The sequence below is a fragment of the Chaetodon trifascialis genome, chromosome 1, assembly GCF_039877785.1.
Source record: "Chaetodon trifascialis isolate fChaTrf1 chromosome 1, fChaTrf1.hap1, whole genome shotgun sequence".
Classification (NCBI taxonomy): Eukaryota; Metazoa; Chordata; class Actinopteri; order Chaetodontiformes; family Chaetodontidae; genus Chaetodon; species Chaetodon trifascialis.
The window spans coordinates 19,829,826-19,851,526 of NC_092056.1; the positions used below are offsets into that span (position 1 = coordinate 19,829,826).

A 21,701-nucleotide genomic window follows, 5' to 3' on the forward strand; every position below is an offset into this window, starting at 1 on the left:
TAAACTCTATCCAGTCAAAAACTATGTTAAAAAAAATCAAGACAGATGTTAACGTAAACTGAAGTTTCTGTATGTTTTGTGCACAATTGTGAAGTATTTCTTTGACAGCCCTACAGTTTGTGGTTTTATTGCTGAGAACACTGATGAGAGTTTTGTCTTACTTTGGAAAAATGTGTTGTTTGCTCTCCTGGAAAATACTACACAGAAAAACACGATTAGTCCTATCATCATAATGGTCAAATTCCATATCCATAAATGTAAATTCACAGCTAACAAACCATGCTTCAGTGTTTTTAGCAAGGAGTTCAAACAACACATTTAACTCCCTGAGACTTACTTTCCAAGGGAAGACTTCACTACTACACATTCATCAAACACATTTCATAGGAGGTTCTGAATGATTTGTAATTAAATTTATGGAATTACAGCAATTCAGTTTGTCATGATGGGGGGGCCCCAGTGGCTGATGTTTGCCCTGAGGCCCCCTGGTGGTTATGCTGTTGGGCTCATGAGTCACCTGAGTTATACAGTGGTGTTTGTGATGAAGAATTGTGTTGAAAGGGCAGATTTATATTTAGCACTTGTCCATCTTTTAGTGTGTGAAAGCCTTTGGACTAAATTGTTTATAAAAAAAATATCATTGTATTCTTTTATTTTATAAAATATTTTGAAACACAAGCATATGCAGACAATAGGTTACCTCTGTGAGGAATCTGGCAGCGAACAGTTATGCAGATAGATCAGATTGTCGAATATTGGTTCTGATAATTACTATAGCTTTTCACATCCATTATTGACAGAGTTCAAAAGGCACACACATGTAGCGCTATTCTCTACAAACAAAACATTAAAAAAAAAAAGAATACAAAAACAGTTTCCTCTGTTTTTGCAAAAATGTGTCTTCTAAACGAAAGGGTCAGAAAATAGTGCAAGTGCGTGTTCAGAGGCTTTGTTCCTCATCTGCTGCTCAATCATCACGTCAAACTCTTGTCTCTCTCTGAAAGGAAAAAGAAATGAAACAAACTGATCACTGCAACACATTTCAAACAAGTTGGGAGAAGAGCAACAACAGACCAGGAAACATGTGGAATGCTCCAAAAACACCTGTTTGGAACATTCCACAGGTAAACAGGCTCATTGGTAACAGGTGATAGTATCATGGTTGGGTATGAAAGGGGCATCCTGGAAAGGCTCAGTCATTCACAAGCAAGGATGGAGCGAGGTTCACCACTTTGTGAACACATGATTGTACAAAGGAGATTACTACATGAGCTCAGGACCACTGAAAACTGTTTTCATTCATCAAAATCTTACCTGTTACTGATACATCGCCCATTTAGGTACTTTTTTTCTGCCTTTTCAACGGAGACATTGTCCACCCCAGCTATGGCATAAATGATGGCCTGCACAGGAGGACAACAGTCTTACAACACCTGTACCACAAACTACAAACTGTGAACTGCAGATCAGAAAACATGTGCTGCAAATTTAAAAAAAAAAATACAAAGGAGTGCTGAGGAGAGCTCACCTCGGGAAGAAGCACATCCAGGACAAAGGGAACACGGTCCCTGATTTGCACCTCCGTCAGGCATGAGGCGGTGGCCACGGCTGTTGTGTAGAGCTCATTTAGGTACAAGTAGACCTGGTCCAACTGCTGGTCATCTTCCAGGTATATGTTCACCACCCGTCTCCGATTGGCCCTCAGAAAGGAACGAAGCCACTTGGACTGCTCCTGCCCACTGATCACAGCCTGTAAGGGGAGGGATAACAGAAAGGGGAGGTTTATTCACACAAGGACAGGCACTCATCCTGCATGCTGTTTTAATGCTACACACAATGTCTATCAAAATGATATTTTAATATTAATAAGAAAATGTCAGTCCTGTGGACCCCAGGTCTGCTCCAAAGTCTCTGACATGACCACACACCCAGCATACAGCCTGAAACTCCCAAACCACAAGCATGTTCAGTCTGTTTCACCGTGCCGTTGTTTTTCCACATAAAACAAGGCTCATGTTATGCTGGTCTGGCAGAGGTCTGCTGGAACAAGCGTGAACCTTAAATAGTTCAGTTTAAGAGCACAGGGAGCTTCTGCTTATTTTCAAATATTTTCTATCATATTTTTTAACATTTTGTCACCACCACAGAGACACGACGTAACTGCAAATGTATGATCAGGTTGTCTGATTTTCATTGAGTGCAGTTATTGGACAGTCTAATAATGTGTGTTTGTATTCACTGATGGTGGCCGATCAGGCTTACTGTCAGCTAACTGTACTCAGTTTCTAACAGTAATCCGCAGTAAATGTTTGGAGTTGATCTAGGGTCAAAAATACTAACTTGTTCTTGAAGGTTCTAAAGAACTAATCTGGGTTTAGGCCTGTGTGATAGTCAGGAATTGTGAATATCTGAGTATAAAATGTGTGTTTAAAGTGTGTCTGTCCACATATCATTATATTCATTAACCATACCAGTAGGCGTCCTTCCACCATGCGCTGCTTTACGATAAAATGTACGAGCTTCTCATTAGCACGGTTGTGGGCGGCATGACTCCGGTCCGGCAGCAGCCTCTTTGAACTCTTGCTGACCTCCTCCTGCTGTTCATCCACGCTGTCCTCCTTATGATCGTCACACAGCGCCTCCACCATGGTATCGCTGGCAATGGTTAGTCTCTCTGAGGCTGCCTGTGGGTACTTCCTCCTGACTGGATAGCCTGGGGTATATGAAGAGAGTGAAGAGCATTTTCAGAGCCAAGTAGAGCTGCAGCAGCCTCATATTCTGCAGTGCCGTGTTATTGAATGATACACAACAAAACTTACTCATGTCATGAGCAAAGTACTCGATGAAGGAGCCAGAAAATGAGCCACAAGCTACAAAGACAAAGCATGATTAATACTGCTAATAAACCAGTGGTATCAGAGTAATGCTGTTTATTTATAATGCATGTAAATATCAGTATTCTTTATGCATCTCTGTCTGCATCAGCATCAAATAGACGATTCTCACCAATCCGTATTCTGTAGTCTGTTATGAGCTCCAAGGACCACTCAATTGCAGCATCATATTCTTCTTTGGCTTTACACTAATGACAAATATCAGAGACATAAATTGTCAGCCACCGTTGTCAGAAAAACGCGTTTTTAAATAACTGGGTGTATAATTTATGAGCACGTCTTACCACAAGCTCATTAGCTTCCTCACAGTCAAAAGGCTTCAGGGTTTTCAGAGCCACAGTAAACCTTTGAGAGCACAAACAGACCACTGAAAAACAAACTCCTGATGATGTGGGTGTGCCAGAAATTCACACCTCAGGCTATACAGAGCTTTTACCGCTACATCTAGTTGCACAGGATGCATGCATGTAAAATCGTACTTGGCAATAAAGCTTTTTTCTGATTTCTGACTTGTGAGAGGTGTGATCTGCAGACACTCTGTGGACCCTCATAACCTCAGTCCAATACACTTTAACAGTGCAGAGGCATTCACCAACAAAGCAGCGAGAGACAAAAATCTTTTTATTTCCTACCCTTTATTTTTGTGAATTGTTGAGTCATCAATGAAAATGATGCTGGCTTTTTTCTGCTTACGGTTCACGCTTTTTACCTGCAGAGTGAAACAGAACGGATTTTAAACACTTTAAACCATTAACATTTCCAGAGTTTTCAATATTGCCTTATTTTGGGTCACTCATATTTCAGGCTCATAGTGGTCTTTCATTTAAGTTCCCCCTGTGAATGTCATTTACCTCTTTTCCTGCATAGCTATGATTAGCATCGTGTATCTTAGCGCTGAAAGGATTAGTCAACTACACGAGCTGTACGTGGAAACGTTTTATATGTGTTGAAGTCCTTGATTGAACAAGAAGTTCAAGCTTCTCAAATGTGAGGCAAAAATCGTAATAATAAATTGTGTGTTGTTCCATCTAAACATTTTATAAGAACGTAGACTTATGAGGAATCAGTGATTCACAAAGGCTTTTGCACTCACCAATGCAGGCCACAACGGATAATTTCTAAATTTGCACCACACAAACATCCCCTCTGTAATCGACAGGGGCTCTGAAAGACAAAAACAATTCCCTTAAAGCACACAGTGTGTGTTCTACAGCTTGAACACAGCTTGCAGTCAGTCATTACAAGCTCTCTCACTTTTGTCCACCTGCATCAAGAAACTCGGTAGCTCTTCCTCCTCATCATCACTTTCCTCATCTTCCTGGAAGGACAAAGACGGATGCTGCTCCTCGTGGCAACTCAGCTCTATTGATAGATCTGAGGACAGCAAAGACTCTTCTTTTTGGGGAAAGAAATAACACAGTATTAGAACAGATCAGCAGTATCTGGCCATTATAAATCCACAAAGAGCACAACAGATTTAAGACGGATTCTGCAAAAATTGTGGTTGCGCACAATTTATTCAGGGGGTTGACGGCCTCATTAAAGGCACAGTGTCTCAGCGTGAAGACAGACTCTACCTTGCTCTGCTGCATCAAGCTTCTCCAGTTCAAGTCTTGGTCTGGAGCGTTTTGCTGGCTGAGCAGTGGTATCCCCCGTCTCCATCTTCTGTGTCCTGCCTCGCCGGCACTTGGCTGGTGCGGCTCTGGTTTTACTGCAGGTCTGTGTTTTCTCCTTTGCCGCCCTTCTTCTAACTTGTCGTGGTTGCAAAGCATGACCCCTCCCACGTCTGCTCTGAGATCTAGATGAGGAGCGCGGTGATTCTATCTCTGACATCTACAACGGAGCAGATATGAAAGGAGTTAAAGAACATCACTGAAATGAAGTGTGCAGGCTGGAGAGTCTGTGGGCTCAGAATGCTGGAAATAAGTAAAAATTAGTGCTGTCAAAAATATCGCGTTATTAAGGCGCAAATCAATTTTAACTGCGTCATTTTTTTTTTTTTATCGCGCGATTAACGCTCTTTGTGACCTAGTGAACTTGTAGTTTTTTATAAGCTGTGGCCACTGCTAGTAACGTTACAAAAACTACAGGATCCAATTGTAAACCGGAAATAAAACAATAGGCACGCCCCACGCATGTTTTGGTCGTTAGCTGTGAAAGTGTAGGCGGATGCCAAGCGCGAAACGCCGAAATGGATGCGAACAAGATTCTGAATAGAAAGTTTAGTTTCAAAAAGTTGCCAGATGGGTCGACTGACAAGACCAAAGTTTGGACAGAGGCATATGGATACCGCAACTAAAAACAAGCTGACTGCAGCCATAGCCAAGCAATGTTCATTGTTTCTGGAGAGAAATAAGAGGCTGCGTTGATAAACCTCTGGTGAACAAACAGAAGAGCATCATAGTCTGACTGCTTGTATGTTCAGAGGAAACTTGAGAAAGGAAAGTTTAAGCCATGGTTTAACTGCACTATAGGCTGAGTCCTAGTTTACAATGATGTGCACTTTGTAACATTATCTTGTATCACCCTGTTTTGATCCCTTAGAAAGGGTTGTTGAAGGGGCTTTTTTGTAACCAAGTATTTATTTTTTTGTCATCTGTTTATTGACAGTGTTAAATTGTGTGAGATTTGATTCATTCAAATGTGAATGACTGCTCAAAGTGAGAATGTTAGTGTGAAATATAACACTACACATCGTTTTCAATAAAAAACATTTGTACAAAGCAAGCCTATCCACTTTTCCATGTTGATAACAGTATTAAAATGATAATTAATGGGACATTTAGAATAGATAAAAATGTGCGATTAATTTGAGATTAATCGCGAGTTAACTATGACATTTATGCGATTAATCGCGATTAAATATTTTAATCGATTGACAGCACTAGTAAAAATAGAATCAAACACCTTAAGATGAGTGACGAGTTCAGTGTATTCAAGCTTCACTGGTTTTGCTCGAGGAGGGGACTGTGAAATGTTGGACAGGATGTCAGAGGAGGAGCTGTGGACTGGTGTGGAGGTCAGGCAGGCGTCCTGTGCCTGTTGTGTTTGTCCCCTCCCTCTTCTTTGAGTCCTTGGTAACAAACTTGCAGCAGGCTGGCTGATGATGGTGAAATCACTGCATGGCACGGCATTTGATTCCTCTGTGGCTTGGGTTGAAATGGGGACTTTCTCTGCCTGTGTCTTTTTGAGTTTCCTTTTTCGTGGTCCACCTGAGAGATCATTCACAGTCATAAATCTAGAGTCATTTGGAGTTGCTTCTCGTGTGTCTTTGAAGGACGCAGATTCAGCTGACTCGCAACAACATTCAGAAAGTGAAATGACAAGATTTTATGTTGGCTCACCTTTCATTGTTTGAGTTCGTTTGAGTTGGCTTTATCCTCTCTTCTGGAAAGGCTGAATCAGAGGTCTGCTCAAGTATCAACATGTGACATTGTGCAAATGACCCTCCAGTGCTGGCGCCAAGCCCGTCAGACTGGTAAAAGCTGTGTGACAGAAGACAAAAAAGGACAGTTAAGGACCAATCTACAACATTTGGGCTTTATCAAGTAGGGCGTTCATTGTCATATATGTCAGGCCATATTGGCATTGAGATATGCGCCATCTTCACACTGCAATCATTGGATGCGTTCGTGCCAGGTAAACTCAGGAAAATACAGGAAAGCCACAGAAACAGGTTAAAAATATGTAAAACAACACTGCAAACTGGTGGAAACACTTTAAATTACAGACTGCAAAAGAGTCCTGCAAATTATGGTGTAATTTCAACAAAGGAATCAGTACAGATAAAATACAGGTTCCTGTAGGGATGGTGGAAGAAAACCAGATAAAGAACTGTAGAGGAAATAAATTATACTCTAAATCCATCCATCGTCTATACCCGACTATCCCTTTCCAGGGTTGCGGGGGGGTTGGAGCCTATCCCAGCTGTCAACGGGCGAGAGGCGGGGTACACCCTGAACCGGTCACCAGTCAATTGCAGGGCAACATGTATAGACAACCATTCACACTCACACTCAATCTTAGAGTCACCAATTAACCAATTAACCTAATGAGCATGTTTTTGGTCTGTGGGAGGAAGCCGGAGTGCCTGGAGAGAACCCACGCATGCATGGGAGACATGCAAGCTTCACACACAAAGGCCCTGCCCGACCCGGGGATCGAACCGGCGACCTTCTTGCTGTGAGGCACGCGTGCTACCTGCTGCACTACCGTGCTGCCCTATACTCTAAATATTTGCGTAAATACCGGGTACTGACAGAGCACACCGCCGATAAACAGAGCTCTGAACAGACATCCTGTGGTATCTATCACGCAATTTTGAAGGAAGGACTCGCACCTACTCAGACAATCGGCTCTGGGTTATAGGATGGCCGGTGTAGGAAGAGATCACTTTGGTGGACACTGTAAACAGCTGTTATGTGTGAATGTTTATATGAAGCTGTCAACAATCCAGTACGTGATGGTAATGCAAGCCATTGACCCAACTGCCATTAAACAAAGACAAAGAAGATGAAAGACAAAGGAATGAGGGAAGGAAGGCAGGAAGACAAAGAAAGAAAAAGAAGAGGAAGAAGAAATAAGAAGGTTCTCTAAACGTTGCATTTGTGAAGCTGAAATGTGGTGTAGTTAAGATTGAAATGGACATATTTAAAAAATTCATTTCAATTAATTGAACAGTAGTACAACTAAAGCCTGGTGTATGGTGTGTGCCTGTGTATATGTGCTGCCCTTCTTTTCAAATGTTCTATTGTATTGGATTTTATTCTTTATTCATCTAATTTTATGTCACTTTTGGTCTTCTATTCCTGTTTTTTATGTTAATTCTTAATATATATAAACCTCGACCATCATCAATATCATTCTTATCATAAAAAAGTCATCAAGTCATTGTGTTCAAAAGTTTGCATATTCTAGAGGCGCGAGTTGTCCTGTGGCTGTGAAAACAGTCTAGTGAGTTATTGCTTCTGGTACCTGGAACATCAGCCTGTCCACTGAATACAACACATAATATTGTATGCAAAGCTTGAAATGTGTCTAATTGCAATACAATAAAGCTTGTCATGTCTTGGGTTTTGGGTAGAGGTCCTCTAATTCTGACGAGGGCCAGACCAGCCCGAAAGCTCAGACCCCAGGGGAAGCAAAGTCTTTTAAACTGCCATTCTCCTTATTTTATTTGTTAATTAGTGTGCCTTGCTGTTTGTGTCAGATAAGGCGAAGTGCTGAATGAAATTACTACAAGGTTAATCTATTTCAACAAGTCCTGTACTACCTCCTCATTTTTGTTCCATATTTTTTGTGTGCATATGTGTGAAAATGCTCTTCTTGCCTGAAAAGGAAAATGAACAATTGAAGCTTTCTTTGATAGTGATGCATAAAATGCATGCATATAAAGTTTTTTTCTCATGTCTCCAGCAGCAAATGTCTACCATTTGGCACCACGGCTTACTTTTGTGGTGACAATGTTGACCACTTTCTTCATACCATCATACACAGAGCTGTATCTGTGTGAGTTTATCACTGTCTGCCTCTGCACAGGATGTGGTCGGGTCAGGAAGATTACAGCCTGCAAGAGCTGGAACCAGGCAGCTTAATGTCCTCACCTAGAGTCCTGATGACAACAAGCACTGGAGCAAAGACTGAGACTGAGGTTTTGAATATGACCTCACTTCATCTCAAATATATTACCTGTGAAGGACAGCACATCGCCTGCAGGTAGTTTTTCAGCTTTGAAATATCATCCTGTAATATAGATGATTGGCAGTCCTTTTTAGCTGAACGCTGTTGGTAAAGTCTGTACTGTACATGAGAAACTGTGCCTGTTGGATGTGCCAACAGGGATGCACCAATCTGATGTTTTCTCCACTGAATTTCACATAGCTAAACTCAGGTTTTTGGCTGATACAAAGTGCCAATCCAATCCAAGTGCTCTTTCTAAAAATCAATTCAAAATCTGTATCCCCTCACTTTGTACAACTGAAGTCATTGACTATGCACAGTTTCACATAACTACACATCACTTCTTAAATGTGGAGACGTCCATATATGAACATGCACTGTGGTCTTGTGCAGGTTTTAATTGTGTTGTTCTAAAAGGTTTACGATTTAAATTATTGGGTTAAGTGCATCAACATCATAACAAAAGACAGAACATCGTTTTTAACTTGTCTGCGCTCTCTCTCTCTCTCTCTCTCTCTCTCTCTCTCTCTCTCTCTCTCTCTCTCTCTCTCTCTCTCTCTCTCTCTCTCTCTCTCTCTCTCTGGCTGGAGGGATGTTGGGTCATCCCCTAAATCTGTTTACATAGTGCTGGAGTCTATGGGAGACTGCACATGAGCATAAGGTCGGAGAGGCTGACTGTTATTTTGTTATAGATGCTGCTGCTTAATCATGGGTATTGTTACAGTGGTGACAGTTGACCCAGTGTTTCCAGTGTAATGTGTTCAACTAACGATTTACAATTAGGCTATTAGATTATTTTGTTTTAGAATTACTGTGTTCGCAGTATTTTCCAATAAATTCAGATGACTAATCTTTCTACCACTATTTATTTTGCTACCGTTGCCTGTTTTGCTCTTAGTATATTGATAATGTTCGGGATACTGATGTTGCACATAGACTGAACGCTTGTCTTCACGCTCTCCCCTCTGGTGCACGCAATGAAAAAGTAGAAGGTGTTGTTTTGGGCCAGTGTTTGGTTTGTCCGTTCTCGGCTACTGTAGGAACTGACAGTGACTAAGACAAAACATAACGACGAAAAGGGGGCTTTAAACCAACGGGTCAAATATGGACGTTAAGTATTTGACCATGTTTTTGAGATATATCTAAATTACGTCATTCCCGGTGTGGAATATGGTTACGAACTGAATTGTTGCCACTGACAGTGACTTCTTGTTGATTATTGCTAACGCAAATTACGTGGCGTAACACACAGAGCTTTGCAACCTACAGCCTACAGTTACAAGTAACGTTACCTAACGTTACCAATACTTCATGCAACAGTTGGTGCATGTACTGCTCTAGACTAGATGAAGAGAAGTTCCGGCCGCAGACGAGGCGAAACGGTCGCGTTAACTGATATACAACTAGCCACTCACCTGAATCTGTGATTCAGTCGTTTGTTTGGATAGTTAGCTACCAACGACCGCAAAGACTTCCGGCATTCGTCGTCATTCACGGCTTCTTGTAGACTGGAAAAAAACTCCAAATTTCGATAAAGTAATTGTCGACCATCTATTTCAACAGTTGACCCAGTGTTTCCAGTGTAATGTGTTCAACTAACGATTTACAATTAGGCTATTAGATTATTTTGTTTTAGAATTACTGTGTTCGCAGTATTTTCCAATAAATTCAGATGACTAATCTTTCTACCACTATTTATTTTGCTACCGTTGCCTGTTTTGCTCTTAGTATATTGATAATGTTCGGGATACTGATGTTGCACATAGACTGAACGCTTGTCTTCACGCTCTCCCCTCTGGTGCACGCAATGAAAAAGTAGAAGGTGTTGTTTTGGGCCAGTGTTTGGTTTGTCCGTTCTCGGCTACTGTAGGAACTGACAGTGACTAAGACAAAACATAACGACGAAAAGGGGGCTTTAAACCAACGGGTCAAATATGGACGTTAAGTATTTGACCATGTTTTTGAGATATATCTAAATTACGTCATTCCCGGTGTGGAATATGGTTACGAACTGAATTGTTGCCACTGACAGTGACTTCTTGTTGATTATTGCTAACGCAAATTACGTGGCGTAACACACAGAGCTTTGCAACCTACAGCCTACAGTTACAAGTAACGTTACCTAACGTTACCAATACTTCATGCAACAGTTGGTGCATGTACTGCTCTAGACTAGATGAAGAGAAGTTCCGGCCGCAGACGAGGCGAAACGGTCGCGTTAACTGATATACAACTAGCCACTCACCTGAATCTGTGATTCAGTCGTTTGTTTGGATAGTTAGCTACCAACGACCGCAAAGACTTCCGGCATTCGTCGTCATTCACGGCTTCTTGTAGACTGGAAAAAAACTCCAAATTTCGATAAAGTAGTTACATTTAACAAACAATCGCACATATAATTCTAGCAGCCAGGAACAGCACTTCGTATTTGTTGGGACTCCCGGGTCACGGTCTTTAGCCTGGTTATCTTAACGACCTGTTGCTACCGCCACCTACTGGATCGGAGTACGAGGATCTAAAACGTCTATGGAACAAATTAGTAAATATAATGATTAGCGCATCGGTTCCCAACCTATGGCCTATGGTCTGAGAAGGCGTGGCATAATTACTGTGGGAGGCAGAAAAAAAAAAAAAAAAAAATCTGGTTAATTTTCACATTTTCTCTTTAGCTGCCAAAAAACAGGTTTGCCTCTGCACGTTTCTAAACATAGAAATGAGAGGGACCCTTTGGTCCAGCTCCATAGTTACAAAATAAAAATAAAAAATCCTACCTTTCTAATGCACATGTTTTACATCATACAGTACAAGTTTTCACATTTGACTAACTTTAGCAACTACACATCACTTCTTAAATGTGGAGATGTTCAAAAACCAACATGCATAGTGGTCTTGTGCAAGTTTTAACTCTGTCATTCAGCCTTAGTATCTGGGGCACAGGTACTATGGTCTTTAGAAACTGCCAATGGGCCTTTTCCACAGCAGACATTTTGACTTGTCTGGGCAAGATAGGTGCAGGTGTAACTAATAACACTGACAATGTCCCAGTATGTCATGACAGTGTGGCAGTGAGGCACCGTGAACAATCCAGGACCCTGAGACTGAAACATCAAAATAGAACTCATTTTGGAAAAAAAGTGAAAAATTGCCGTATTACCATAGGGTCTTTGAATGGGCCCAACATGCTCTTTATTGACTCAGCTGCTGGGTGTCTGCATGTCTCCAGGAATAACGTTATGGCAACAGTAGAGGGCACTGTGTAACCACTCATAAACTGCTGTACAGCACAAAGGTTCCAAAAACACTTCAGTTCTATTACAAGAAGACATTACAAGTTAACACAGAAATATTACTGCTCTGATATTGATTTTTTTTTTTTTCAATCTTCCAAAGACCTGGGTCTTAATTCTTATATTCTTAGATTTTCCGCTCATAACATCTCCTAACTCTTATCATCACTTAATCCACTGAGATTCTGACTGACAGGTCACTTCTCCAAAGGGCATGTGGGTCAAAAAAGGGGCCGAAAATGTGTTTGACAGAGATAGAGATGAGAGATATCAAGACACTCATCAGTTATCTGGTTTGTCCACACCCCGTCCCCGTCTCAGTTGTGTCCAACCTCTATGCAACATCCCTCTGCAGCTTCTCTCCTTTGTCTCCACCCCCAGAGGCTTTCACCTTATCACTGGCCTTCTTCATTAAAAGAGGATATGCCCAGAGCCATAGCCAGCTTTTTAGATACTCTGGGGTCATGAGTCCAAACACCACCCAACGCACCCCCCTCACCCATAAATTCTGACCAAAAATAGTCAACATTTTATTTGTTTGGGTTTTCCTAATTTCTCTCATTCATTCAACTGTTCAGTTATGTCTTCTGTAAATCTTATTTACTTCAATGTCGAGTTCTCCACACTGCCAGCAGTAAAACAATGATGGGGGAATACTTAATGCCTTGTTTTTGTCTGACCTCTAAGCAAACAAATTGAATTAAACTCGATGTAGAAAAACTGCACTATGCCTACAATAACCCTGTTTGTTTGTTTATTTTGAGTTTAAGGCACTAAATCCTCAAAATCCATTATGAAAAAAACTCACCAAGACTAACATTTAATTGAGTAAAAATCACATCATCCTAACAACATCCCAAAGCAGTGCTGCACACCTCCATCTAAAAAGTCCGGCTTTCTCACTTGACCCAGGCAGCAGTGTACCTGCCACTCAGCTGGAACATCTGGATGTGCATTGGCCGGTGGTTGATGAGGGGCAGGGCGGCCCCGCCCTCCCCCAGATGTGCGCCTGTCCTGTCTCTCCAGTCCGCGGCTCGCCCCTCAGAGTGCGGATTCTCGGGAAGTCAACAGGAGGGCACGAACAGCAACACTTTAACTCTAAACAGCGAGGAACTGACTCACTTAACCGTGGCCTGCTCTAACCAGATCTTACTGGATCTAATGAGTCGGTACTTTGTCGGGGGCCCACGAGGCGGGTTTTGCCCCGGGGGTGGTTTTGTTTTACCTGGCCAGCCTCAGACGCAGATCTGATGGAGGGAGGCAGGGCTGAGTGCGGTGCCAGTCCGGAGCGCTGTTGAGCACAGCGCCGTCATTGAGCGCAGAGCAGCCTCTGCTGACAGGGAGCGGTCTGCTGCTGTTTCTCACGACCTGTGTCAATTCTCAGGTTGTTTGTTGATTTTTCATTTTAGAAGTGACAGAAGGCTTTCTCCAGAAGCAACAGCCCGTGGAAAGGAGAAGACAAAAACCAGCTAGGTTTTTTTTTTTTTTTAAGCTCTTGGCGACGCAATGGGGATGTAACCGGTTTCCACGCGCATTGGGAAGTGGCGTGAGGTTGCCTCCACATTGAGAAGAGCAAACTGCGAGGGCGTTGTGGTTAATTGAAATCGATCCGGTGGTCTCTTTTTGAATGTGAAGCAGCAGCAGAGATTCTTCATCCTCTCCTCTCCTCCTCACCTCCTCTCCTCCTCCTCTCACCTCCAACATGACTTCACTGTCGGGGACCAAGGAGAGGTCTGTGAGCAGCCGGAGCAGGAAATATGGGGTAGGTTATTTATTCCAGCAGCCGTGGGTGGACGCACCTCTGTTACCTATGAGCCTATAGTGAAAACTTACCATCCGTTCAGTGACGCATGAACTTCATCTCGCGCCCATTTTAACAAGAGTCTGTAGTTTGCTCACCCATTCTCAGGCTGGCATGAATATGAAACTCATTTCTGATTGATTGCTTTGTGAAGATCACATTTCACACATCACTGCTCATGGTGTCACAACTGTGGCGTGCGTTTTCACTGATAGAGCTCCCACATCTCTTAATTATCAGGAACTGAGGGCCAAGCAGCTAAATCAGGTGTTAGGCTCACACCTGTGTCATTGCCTGCCTCCTGTAGTGTAATTAGCATGAATTATTGGTTCACGTGAATGCCAGCCTCTTCACTTGGAGATGGTTGTGCATTCCCGCCTATCAGTCATTGCTTCCTTATTATAGACCTTGTGATGGAATACAGCAGCTATAGTAGCCAACCTCTCCATGCTTCCACCACATCAATGGGTCTCTTCTCTCTGACTGCATTTACCCTGTGACAGAAGTTCTAATTTTCAACTCCTTGTGGCTCATTTGATGTTCCCATGTGGCTATCTGAATAAAGAAAAATAAGACAGGTCTCCACACGGAATCTGACTTCCTATCACCATCACAGTAAATGTTGACCAGTGCTCCCCTTTAGCCATGTGTAATATTACCATAAGATACTGTAACTGTCTACTGTATGTTTAGACTGCAGGTTTCTTTCCAAAATAAGATATTCAACAATTGCTGACATGAAGGTGAAGCATGGATATTTATGCTGAGCCAGTTTTTTTTTTTCCCCCCATGAGAATCATTGTCTTAGATTATCTCTGATGAATTTTGCATGTTCAGCAGATACACAAACAATGAATGATTTGATAAATTCAACAAAATGGCTAGCTGAACATGGCTCGGTGGATGCAAATAGCTTGACTTTTAATTTGCATGATATAAGCCCCTCCTCATTATTTGACTTTCATCCAACCTGTGCAACCTGTTGTGTGCACTGCAATGAGTGGGTTGCTGCACATATTCACACAATGGAGGCTTTTTTTCAGGGCACGATTTTGACATGTGAAAGCAGAGAAGCACATGTGTAATTAAAAGTGTAATTAACAATAATCGTAATAATGGTAGTAATAGCGTCCCTGTAAGCCATACCAGTGATCCAGCATGAACAGTAGTACGGCCCTGGAAATGCAAAACCTATGGGGAATTCAGCCATCATTAATTTCTATTAATATTACCTGTGCTTTGCCTGCTACAGCATCAAACATATATATTTTTTAATTTCCACAGATGCCCGACACCTCCCCGACTAAATCTGCCTCCTTCTTCCCGGACACGTGGTACCGAAAGGCCTACGAGGAAACCACCCGCTCCAGCACACGTCCTGCCCCGGAGGGTGCCGGTTCCATGCCAAGCTCCACAGGCACCCCGTCCCCAGGCTCAGGAATCTCCTCACCAGGGTCCTTCTCTGGATCACCTGGGACCATCTCTCCGGGGATTGGGACGGAATCGCCCGGCTCTCTGGGTGGCTCCCCGGGTTTTGGAACAGGATCACCGGCCTCAGGCAGCGGAAGCTCCCCTGGTAGTGAAAGAGGGATATGGTGTGAGAATTGTAACGCGAGGCTGACAGAGCTGAAGAGACAAGCACTGAAACTGCTCATCCCTGGACCTTATTCCAGCAAGGTAAAAGCCATAGACTGTCTGCTTGTCCTTCTGTCTTCTGTCTGTCTTGACTGTGTGTGCGAATCTGACTGTACTGCATGTAGTTTTGTGTCAGGGGTGAGCTGGTTACGCCTTATGGTTATAGCCTCCAAAAAATAACCTGTTCCTTCATTAACTCTGACATTTGGACAGTGACACTTAGTAGCTTGGTTGCTCATGAAAGACTGGGCCTCCAATCATTCCCTTGCTTGCTGTGTTGCTATGTAGTCAGAGTTATTGTTCTCATAAATCATAACGATGCTGTAATTTGTCCAACCCTCATTCGACCAGCTGTGGAAAATAGCAGAGACCCAACAGCCTTTGGGATTTAGGATAATTATTATATTTGAAGCTGTTCATCAATCCCTGACACCAAAAACAAAATAATGGATGATACAGACAAGATTATTTTGATTTTTGTCATGGAGTTTTTGTCTATATTGCTTCTCTCCCTTTGGGGGAATTAGCATGATGGATTACTGAAAGACATTGACCACTTAGAGCAGGTATGAATCCATATAGATTGCTGCCTTTTTCTAATTTTCTTTGACGGTTTCATTCTTTTTTTCTGCGAGTAATCCATATAATCAATTTTAATTCCATTACTACAGTGACTCTTCACAGACAGATCATGAGCCTTGAGTGTTGAGTTGATTGATGATACATTAAATCAAATGTTATACATATTTCTGATCATGTATATACACTGCATTTTTTGTTCGTTTGCCCACAATGAGTCGTTTTCTAGCTCATAAATTATGATTAATCAACAAAAGAAACCTCTGCTAACAACAGCAAGCATTGTTTAATTAACTGGAAGGAAAGCATGGCACTGCAGATGACTTCGTGTGTTCCATGCAGGTTGTGCTGTTGTGCATGGGTCAGATAAACATTATCGCTGAGAAATAAGTATATTTAATTTTTGGTGTTGGTTTGACTTGTAAAAAAGCAGTGGTTATGTGCATTGAAGGCATGAAACAACATACTGAAAGCCCTTCTGGCACGGCTTTTGACTCTGCATAATTTTCAAACACGTTGCCTCTGGGTTCGATGATCTCCTGCTGCAGTTGACTGGATTTTAGTTATGAATGCAGCGGGGCCGCACATCAGACTCAGAGTTAATTGGTAACAAATTAGCATGCATTATGCACCACAGGGCTAATAAAGTGCATCCAACGAGAGGGAGTCAGATACAGGACCACAGTGGGACAGAGAGACTTACTGTACAGCCAGTAAGAGACACAGAGGTGGAGGCAGTGGGTTGTTATTAGTTCAAGAACATGACAGTTGGAAATGGTTGTGAACAGTGGTGGTTAATGGGAACTGTTGTTGGGTAGACCACTAATTGAAATGTTGTTTGTGAGGTTGGGTTTATTTCAGGCTGATTAAAGCTTTCCCACTGTGGTTAACTTTACTGCAGTGCAGAATAAGCACAGGCACATACGTTACAGTAATGTAATTGGTGTAAGTCTTGTATGTGTTTGTGGAAAATGTATCTGCATGTGACATCAATTGAGTGCGCTTTTAACAGCTGCAGATGCAAACTAAAAAGTATGAATGGGAAAGTGGGAGTGGGAATATCAGTAGGACTGGATACTCTCATGGTATTCACAGTCAGAAGAGTGAACATGTGGCTCTTATATGTGTTTTTAAATGTGTTGTTTTGTGGTTCTGATGAAGTTGCTCAAGTCCTATCAGTCAACTGACTCAGGATCGGTTGGTGGATACAGACAGCATGAATGAATTACATTACAGCCATTGTGAGTGTGAATAAACTAAAGCTGTCGATTAGATATTTCATTAGTTGGTTCAGGGTTGAACTCATCATTTGTTTTCATGAGGGACTTGAAACAATCTTAACCAGTCAGGATCTCTTGGTTTCTCCCCCCTACTGTTCTTACAGGAGTGAACTGGCCAAGCTGAACTCATGTCCTTGGTGAAGCAATGTGACCTAATAATCCTTCCCCTTCACCAAATGTGCCAGAGCAGCATTTAAGCTGTGTGTGTGTGTGCGTGTGTGTGCCTGAGTCCCTTCCTGTTGTGCTGTCAGCATGAGACCCCATGTTATTCCCACAGGACACAGGGACATATGTGACCCCTCACAGCTAGAATAAACACACACACGCACGCACACACGCACGCACGCACGCACACACACGCACACACCTCTGAACTGTGCAGACCTCTCTCTCTCTCAGGATATGAATATATGATAGGCCATGCTTGACCCATGGTGGCCACACACACATTCTCACACAGGTCTGTTAATACTATGCAAATGATGACCTTCACCGGTCTTACTGTTGAATATTTTGCTGTTTGGGTGTCTGCGGTTCAGTGCATGTGTGCATGTTCATTTGTGCTTGTAGGTCATTTAGCATGTTGGTGTGGCAGTTTGTTAGAGCACTCTGTGAATGCAGAAACACATACACAGGGTCCATGTCAGATTTATCATCATTGCTTAAATGTCAAGATATTACACTGTGGCAGACAGATCAGTGTTTGTGTGTGTTCTCATCCGCTTGTTTGTTGGATAACATCAGTTCATACAAACCACGTTTTGTTTGTGCACTGTTTATTTGCTGGCTTTGTCTTAGACCTGGTTCCTCAGTCATTGATTCAATTAATCAGTCATGAGTAGTCTGCTGGCTGCACGGTGGCGCAGCAGGTAGTGCGCGTGCCTCACAGCAAGAAGGTTGCCGGTTCGATCCCCGGGTCAGGCGGGGCCTTTCTGTGTGAAGTTTGCATGTTCTTCCCGTGCATGCGTGGGTTCTCTCCGGGTACTCCGGCTTCCTCCCACAGACCAAAAACATGCTCATTAGGTTAATTGATGACTCTAAATTGTCCGTAGGTGTGAGTGTGAATGGTTGTTTGTCCTTGCATGTGGCCCTGCAATCGGCTGGCGACCGGTTCAGGGTGTACCCCGCCTCTCGCCCATTGTAGCTGGGATAGGCTCCAGCCCCCCGCAACCCCGAAAGGGATAGGCGGTATAGATAATGGATGGATGGATGGAGTAGTCTGCTCCCTAGTGGTTTTAAAGAGACATGACAGTTTACAGGTGGAGAGATTGAAGGGTGATAAAGATGGCAACATATATACACATATTTATATCATCCGCGTTCTTTGTTTTAATGTGACTTACGTTTGAAGTGTTATCCTCAAATTAAACTGCGGTCATATTGCCCATATACCTTTATTACTGCTGTTACTCAGTCAACTGGAAACTAAAGGAGGGAGAGAGAAAGAGAGAGAGACAGAGAGAGAGCGAGACAGGCAGGTCATATTGCCGGAGGCAGTATGGGTGGATGTGTGTGTGGCGCAAGAGTGTTCTGTTGAGGGATTAGAATGAGCCGAGTAGGTTTTCAGGTTTAAACGCACACACGCGTGCAAGTGCACACGCACTTGTAACCACACGACTCAAAAGCACATCTGGCTACACAGCTGTACTCACTTAAGGCCTCTGTCCCTGCTCTACTGGTGTGTGTGTATGCGTGTGTCTATGGATGTGTATTCATCCCTTATATCCACGCCCAAATCATAAATGGATGGAGGGTGATCTGTTTTTGGTTGGTCCAGTTCAGCTCAGCAAAGTGGGTCACCATGTGTGTGTGCATGTATGTGTGTATGTGTGTGTGTGTGTGTGTTTAAGTCACCAGCAAAGTGTCTGTTTCAGATCAGCTGAAAGTCAAAGCCATGTATGTTTATAGAGTGAAACATATACAATTCCACTTCAGACTTAAAAATGAAACCAAAAATGGACATGTTTGTGAATATATTCACTCCCTGAGGACCTCTTACTGGCAACTTGACATGCATTAAGGATTGGAATTTATAAATACAGTATTTACAGTATACAGTGTGTGTGTGTGTGTGTGTGTGTGTGTGTGTGTGTGTGTGTGTGTGTGTGTGTGTGTGTGTGTGTCAGAAAGGATTAGAAATGATCACATTCTGTTTTATTTACAACTTTTTGGGAGTTGTGTGTGTGTGTAAGTATAGATATACGGGACAAGTACCTTGGTATGCCACAGGCAAATGGAAGCCGTGAAGCAAGGAGGTCAGTTACAGCCAAATACCTCCAGAGAGTGAGGCAGGTCCTGAGGAGCCAGGACAACAGGAGGAATAAGATCCAAGCCATCAACACATCTGTTCTTCAGTCATATCCAGCTGGAATAAAAAGGTGACCAAAGGAGGAGATAAAGGAGAGAAATATTAAGAGACAGAACTCTGAGGGTTCCACATGAATTCTAGCCGCCTGTGACTGTACAATAAGCGAAAAGATGTGGCCTGAGGGTTAGTCAGCATCAGAGCCGCTCTCCAGGAAGAAACAAGGAACATCTACAAATACATCAGAAACAGCCCCCCCCCAGGACAAACCACTAAATGAGTACCACCTTCAACAGATAGATGAAGTGACTGATATCGAGAAGTCTGACCAGTGGCTAGAAAAGGCTGAACTGAAGGACAGCAAAAACTCTGATCAGAGCAGCAGAAGAACTGGCACTCAGCACCAGATTGGTTGAGGCGCGGGTCTTCCACACCACACAAGACCCACGATGCAGGCTGTACAAAGATGTCCCTGAGTCTAGCACTAAGTAGCACGGTGTAAGATGCTAGCTGGGAAAGCATACACTGAAAGGCATAACCAAGTGACTGGTATAATGTACAGGAACATATGTACTGAATACAGACTGGAAGTCCCAAATGGGAGATCCGGCCAAAGGTGGTTAAGAATGGCAGAGCTAAGATCCTGTCGTAGTTCCGGACAAATTAACAGGTGCTGGGTAACGAGACAGACACTGTGGAGGTCGACAAGGAACAGAAGACAGCTGGAGTGATGGATGTAGCGATCCAGAGCGACAGCAACATCAAGAAGAAAGAGCATGAGAATCTAGGGAAGGGTTCAAGGAAAAACCAGATCAAATGCAGCTGTTGGTTGGATAAAACAAGCAATCTGAGGATGCCATCTTGAGCTCTTGTAACTTGTGAGGGCATTTTCCTTCCTTTCCTCACACTGTACAGAAAATACTTGGAACAGGCTAATCAATAATGGAAACAACTGTTAGCTGCAGCCATAAATACACCACAGTGTAATTGTCGTTCATTAAGCCAGTAGATGGTACAACGTGCAGCACTACCGATAATCTACTTGGCACAATCATTGTTATTCTCCACATATAAAGAGCAAGAAGCTCTTAAATACTCTGCACAAAACACCCCCATTCTTTCAATTAGACACAGAATTACTGCTGGAAAGTATTAACCCTTATGTTGTCAACCAAATCCTTTTAATTCCCAACATAATTGAAAAGCCCCATCATTAGTAGTACGTCTGACCAGCAGGTGAACTGGAGGTTTATGATCTCTTTTCTGTTTCAGAGGCCTTTCCAACCCTCAAAAACAAATTAGGTTAACACTTTGGTGGATATAATCACTTTAACTAGTCCCAGTGACTAGGTAATTTTCACCCAAAGCCAGTAATTTGTCTGTAATTAGTCTACTTATCAGATCAAATGCTGGAGTATTATTGCTCTGCGGTTTGTCCTCAAAGGGATTTCTGCACACAGGTGGCTAAGCTAAGCTAGCTATCCTGTAATAACCAAATCCCATAACACTACAGAAGCAGGCCTCCGGTAACCACGGCAGCTGGCGTTGCCACGGCAGCGACATGTGACAGATGTGAGCCGCATACATATCTCCATCAGCGTTAATGGGCTCCTCATAGCTGTGTGCGTGTTGGTGAGAGGCAGAGAGAGGGTGAAAATATATACAGTTCATGTGAATAATAGCACATGTTCACGTGCATGTGTGTGTTTTTGGCAAGAGGTAAGAGAGAGTATATATAGTTACAGTAGTGTGTGTGTGTGTGGAAAGAGAGAGTGAGAGAGCGATCATGCCCTCCTGATGCCTTTCAGGTGTGAAAGACATTACCATATAAAGAGGTGGCTTCATCAATAACAGCAAGACGGTGTGGATGGATGGATGAGTGTGTGTGTGTGTGTGTGTGTGTGTGTGTGTGTGTGTGTGTGTGTGTGTGTGAGGGGAGGGAGGGATGCTGATGCAAGCTGAATTTAAAAGCTTCCCACTGGGTTTATGTCAATTTGACCCACCCCCCCCAGTACACACACATATACAAACCATCTGAGGATCAAGTATTACTTACTGTACGCTCTTTATTTCAATTCAGTTATTTTATTTATCAGAAACGTTGTTGTTCAGATAATACCCAAAGATTTGTGTGTGTATTGAAGTCAATTAAACATGAAGGCATTTAAAATTAGAAGGAAAAAAAACTATAAAGTAGCATATAATCATTGCTCCACACATTGAATTACTCTTGAACCCACA

At 42.7% G+C, this 21,701-nt stretch overlaps 2 protein-coding genes across 3 annotated transcripts in view; one reads left to right on the forward strand and one right to left on the reverse strand.

Moving 5' to 3' along the window:
- Positions 1 to 112: 112 nt before the first annotated feature.
- On the reverse strand, positions 113 to 11,054 carry LOC139336472 (PWWP domain-containing DNA repair factor 3B-like). Of its 2 annotated transcripts, none has more exons than XM_070970607.1 (14): positions 10,819 to 11,054; positions 6,239 to 6,379; positions 5,802 to 6,106; positions 4,472 to 4,727; positions 4,149 to 4,289; positions 3,988 to 4,058; positions 3,527 to 3,603; positions 3,179 to 3,239; positions 3,007 to 3,082; positions 2,820 to 2,870; positions 2,472 to 2,713; positions 1,529 to 1,750; positions 1,315 to 1,403; positions 113 to 997 (listed from the first exon to the last, which is right to left on the reverse strand). In XM_070970607.1, exons 2-14 carry the CDS (start codon positions 6,243 to 6,245, stop codon positions 904 to 906), a joined length of 1,692 nt encoding a protein of 563 aa, XP_070826708.1. In that variant the 5' UTR covers positions 6,246 to 6,379; positions 10,819 to 11,054; the 3' UTR covers positions 113 to 903. The 2 variants fall into 2 exon arrangements, with proteins under 2 accessions (XP_070826708.1, XP_070826715.1); XM_070970614.1 differs by lacking the exon at positions 10,819 to 11,054 and adding an exon at positions 9,989 to 10,030.
- A 1,886-nt stretch (positions 11,055 to 12,940) lies between these two features.
- Positions 12,941 to 21,701, forward strand: part of kif26ba (kinesin family member 26Ba) — an 83,667-nt gene continuing 74,906 nt past the window's right edge. The window contains exons 1-2 of the mRNA XM_070991895.1: positions 12,941 to 13,622; positions 14,946 to 15,338. Of these exons, the coding sequence (XP_070847996.1) occupies positions 13,563 to 13,622; positions 14,946 to 15,338 (453 nt within the window). The 5' untranslated portion in view covers positions 12,941 to 13,562. The remainder of the gene's footprint in view (positions 13,623 to 14,945; positions 15,339 to 21,701) is intronic.

Excerpts from the sequence above, each read along its gene's own strand:
- LOC139336472 (XM_070970607.1), bottom strand. Across the intron at positions 2,871-3,006 it reads AGACTACAGAATACGGATTG|CTTGTGGCTCATTTTCTGGC; the intron begins GTGAGAATCGTC and ends TTGTCTTTGTAG. Across the intron at positions 1,751-2,471 it reads TGGTGGAAGGACGCCTACTG|GCTGTGATCAGTGGGCAGGA; the intron begins GTATGGTTAATG and ends CTCCCCTTACAG.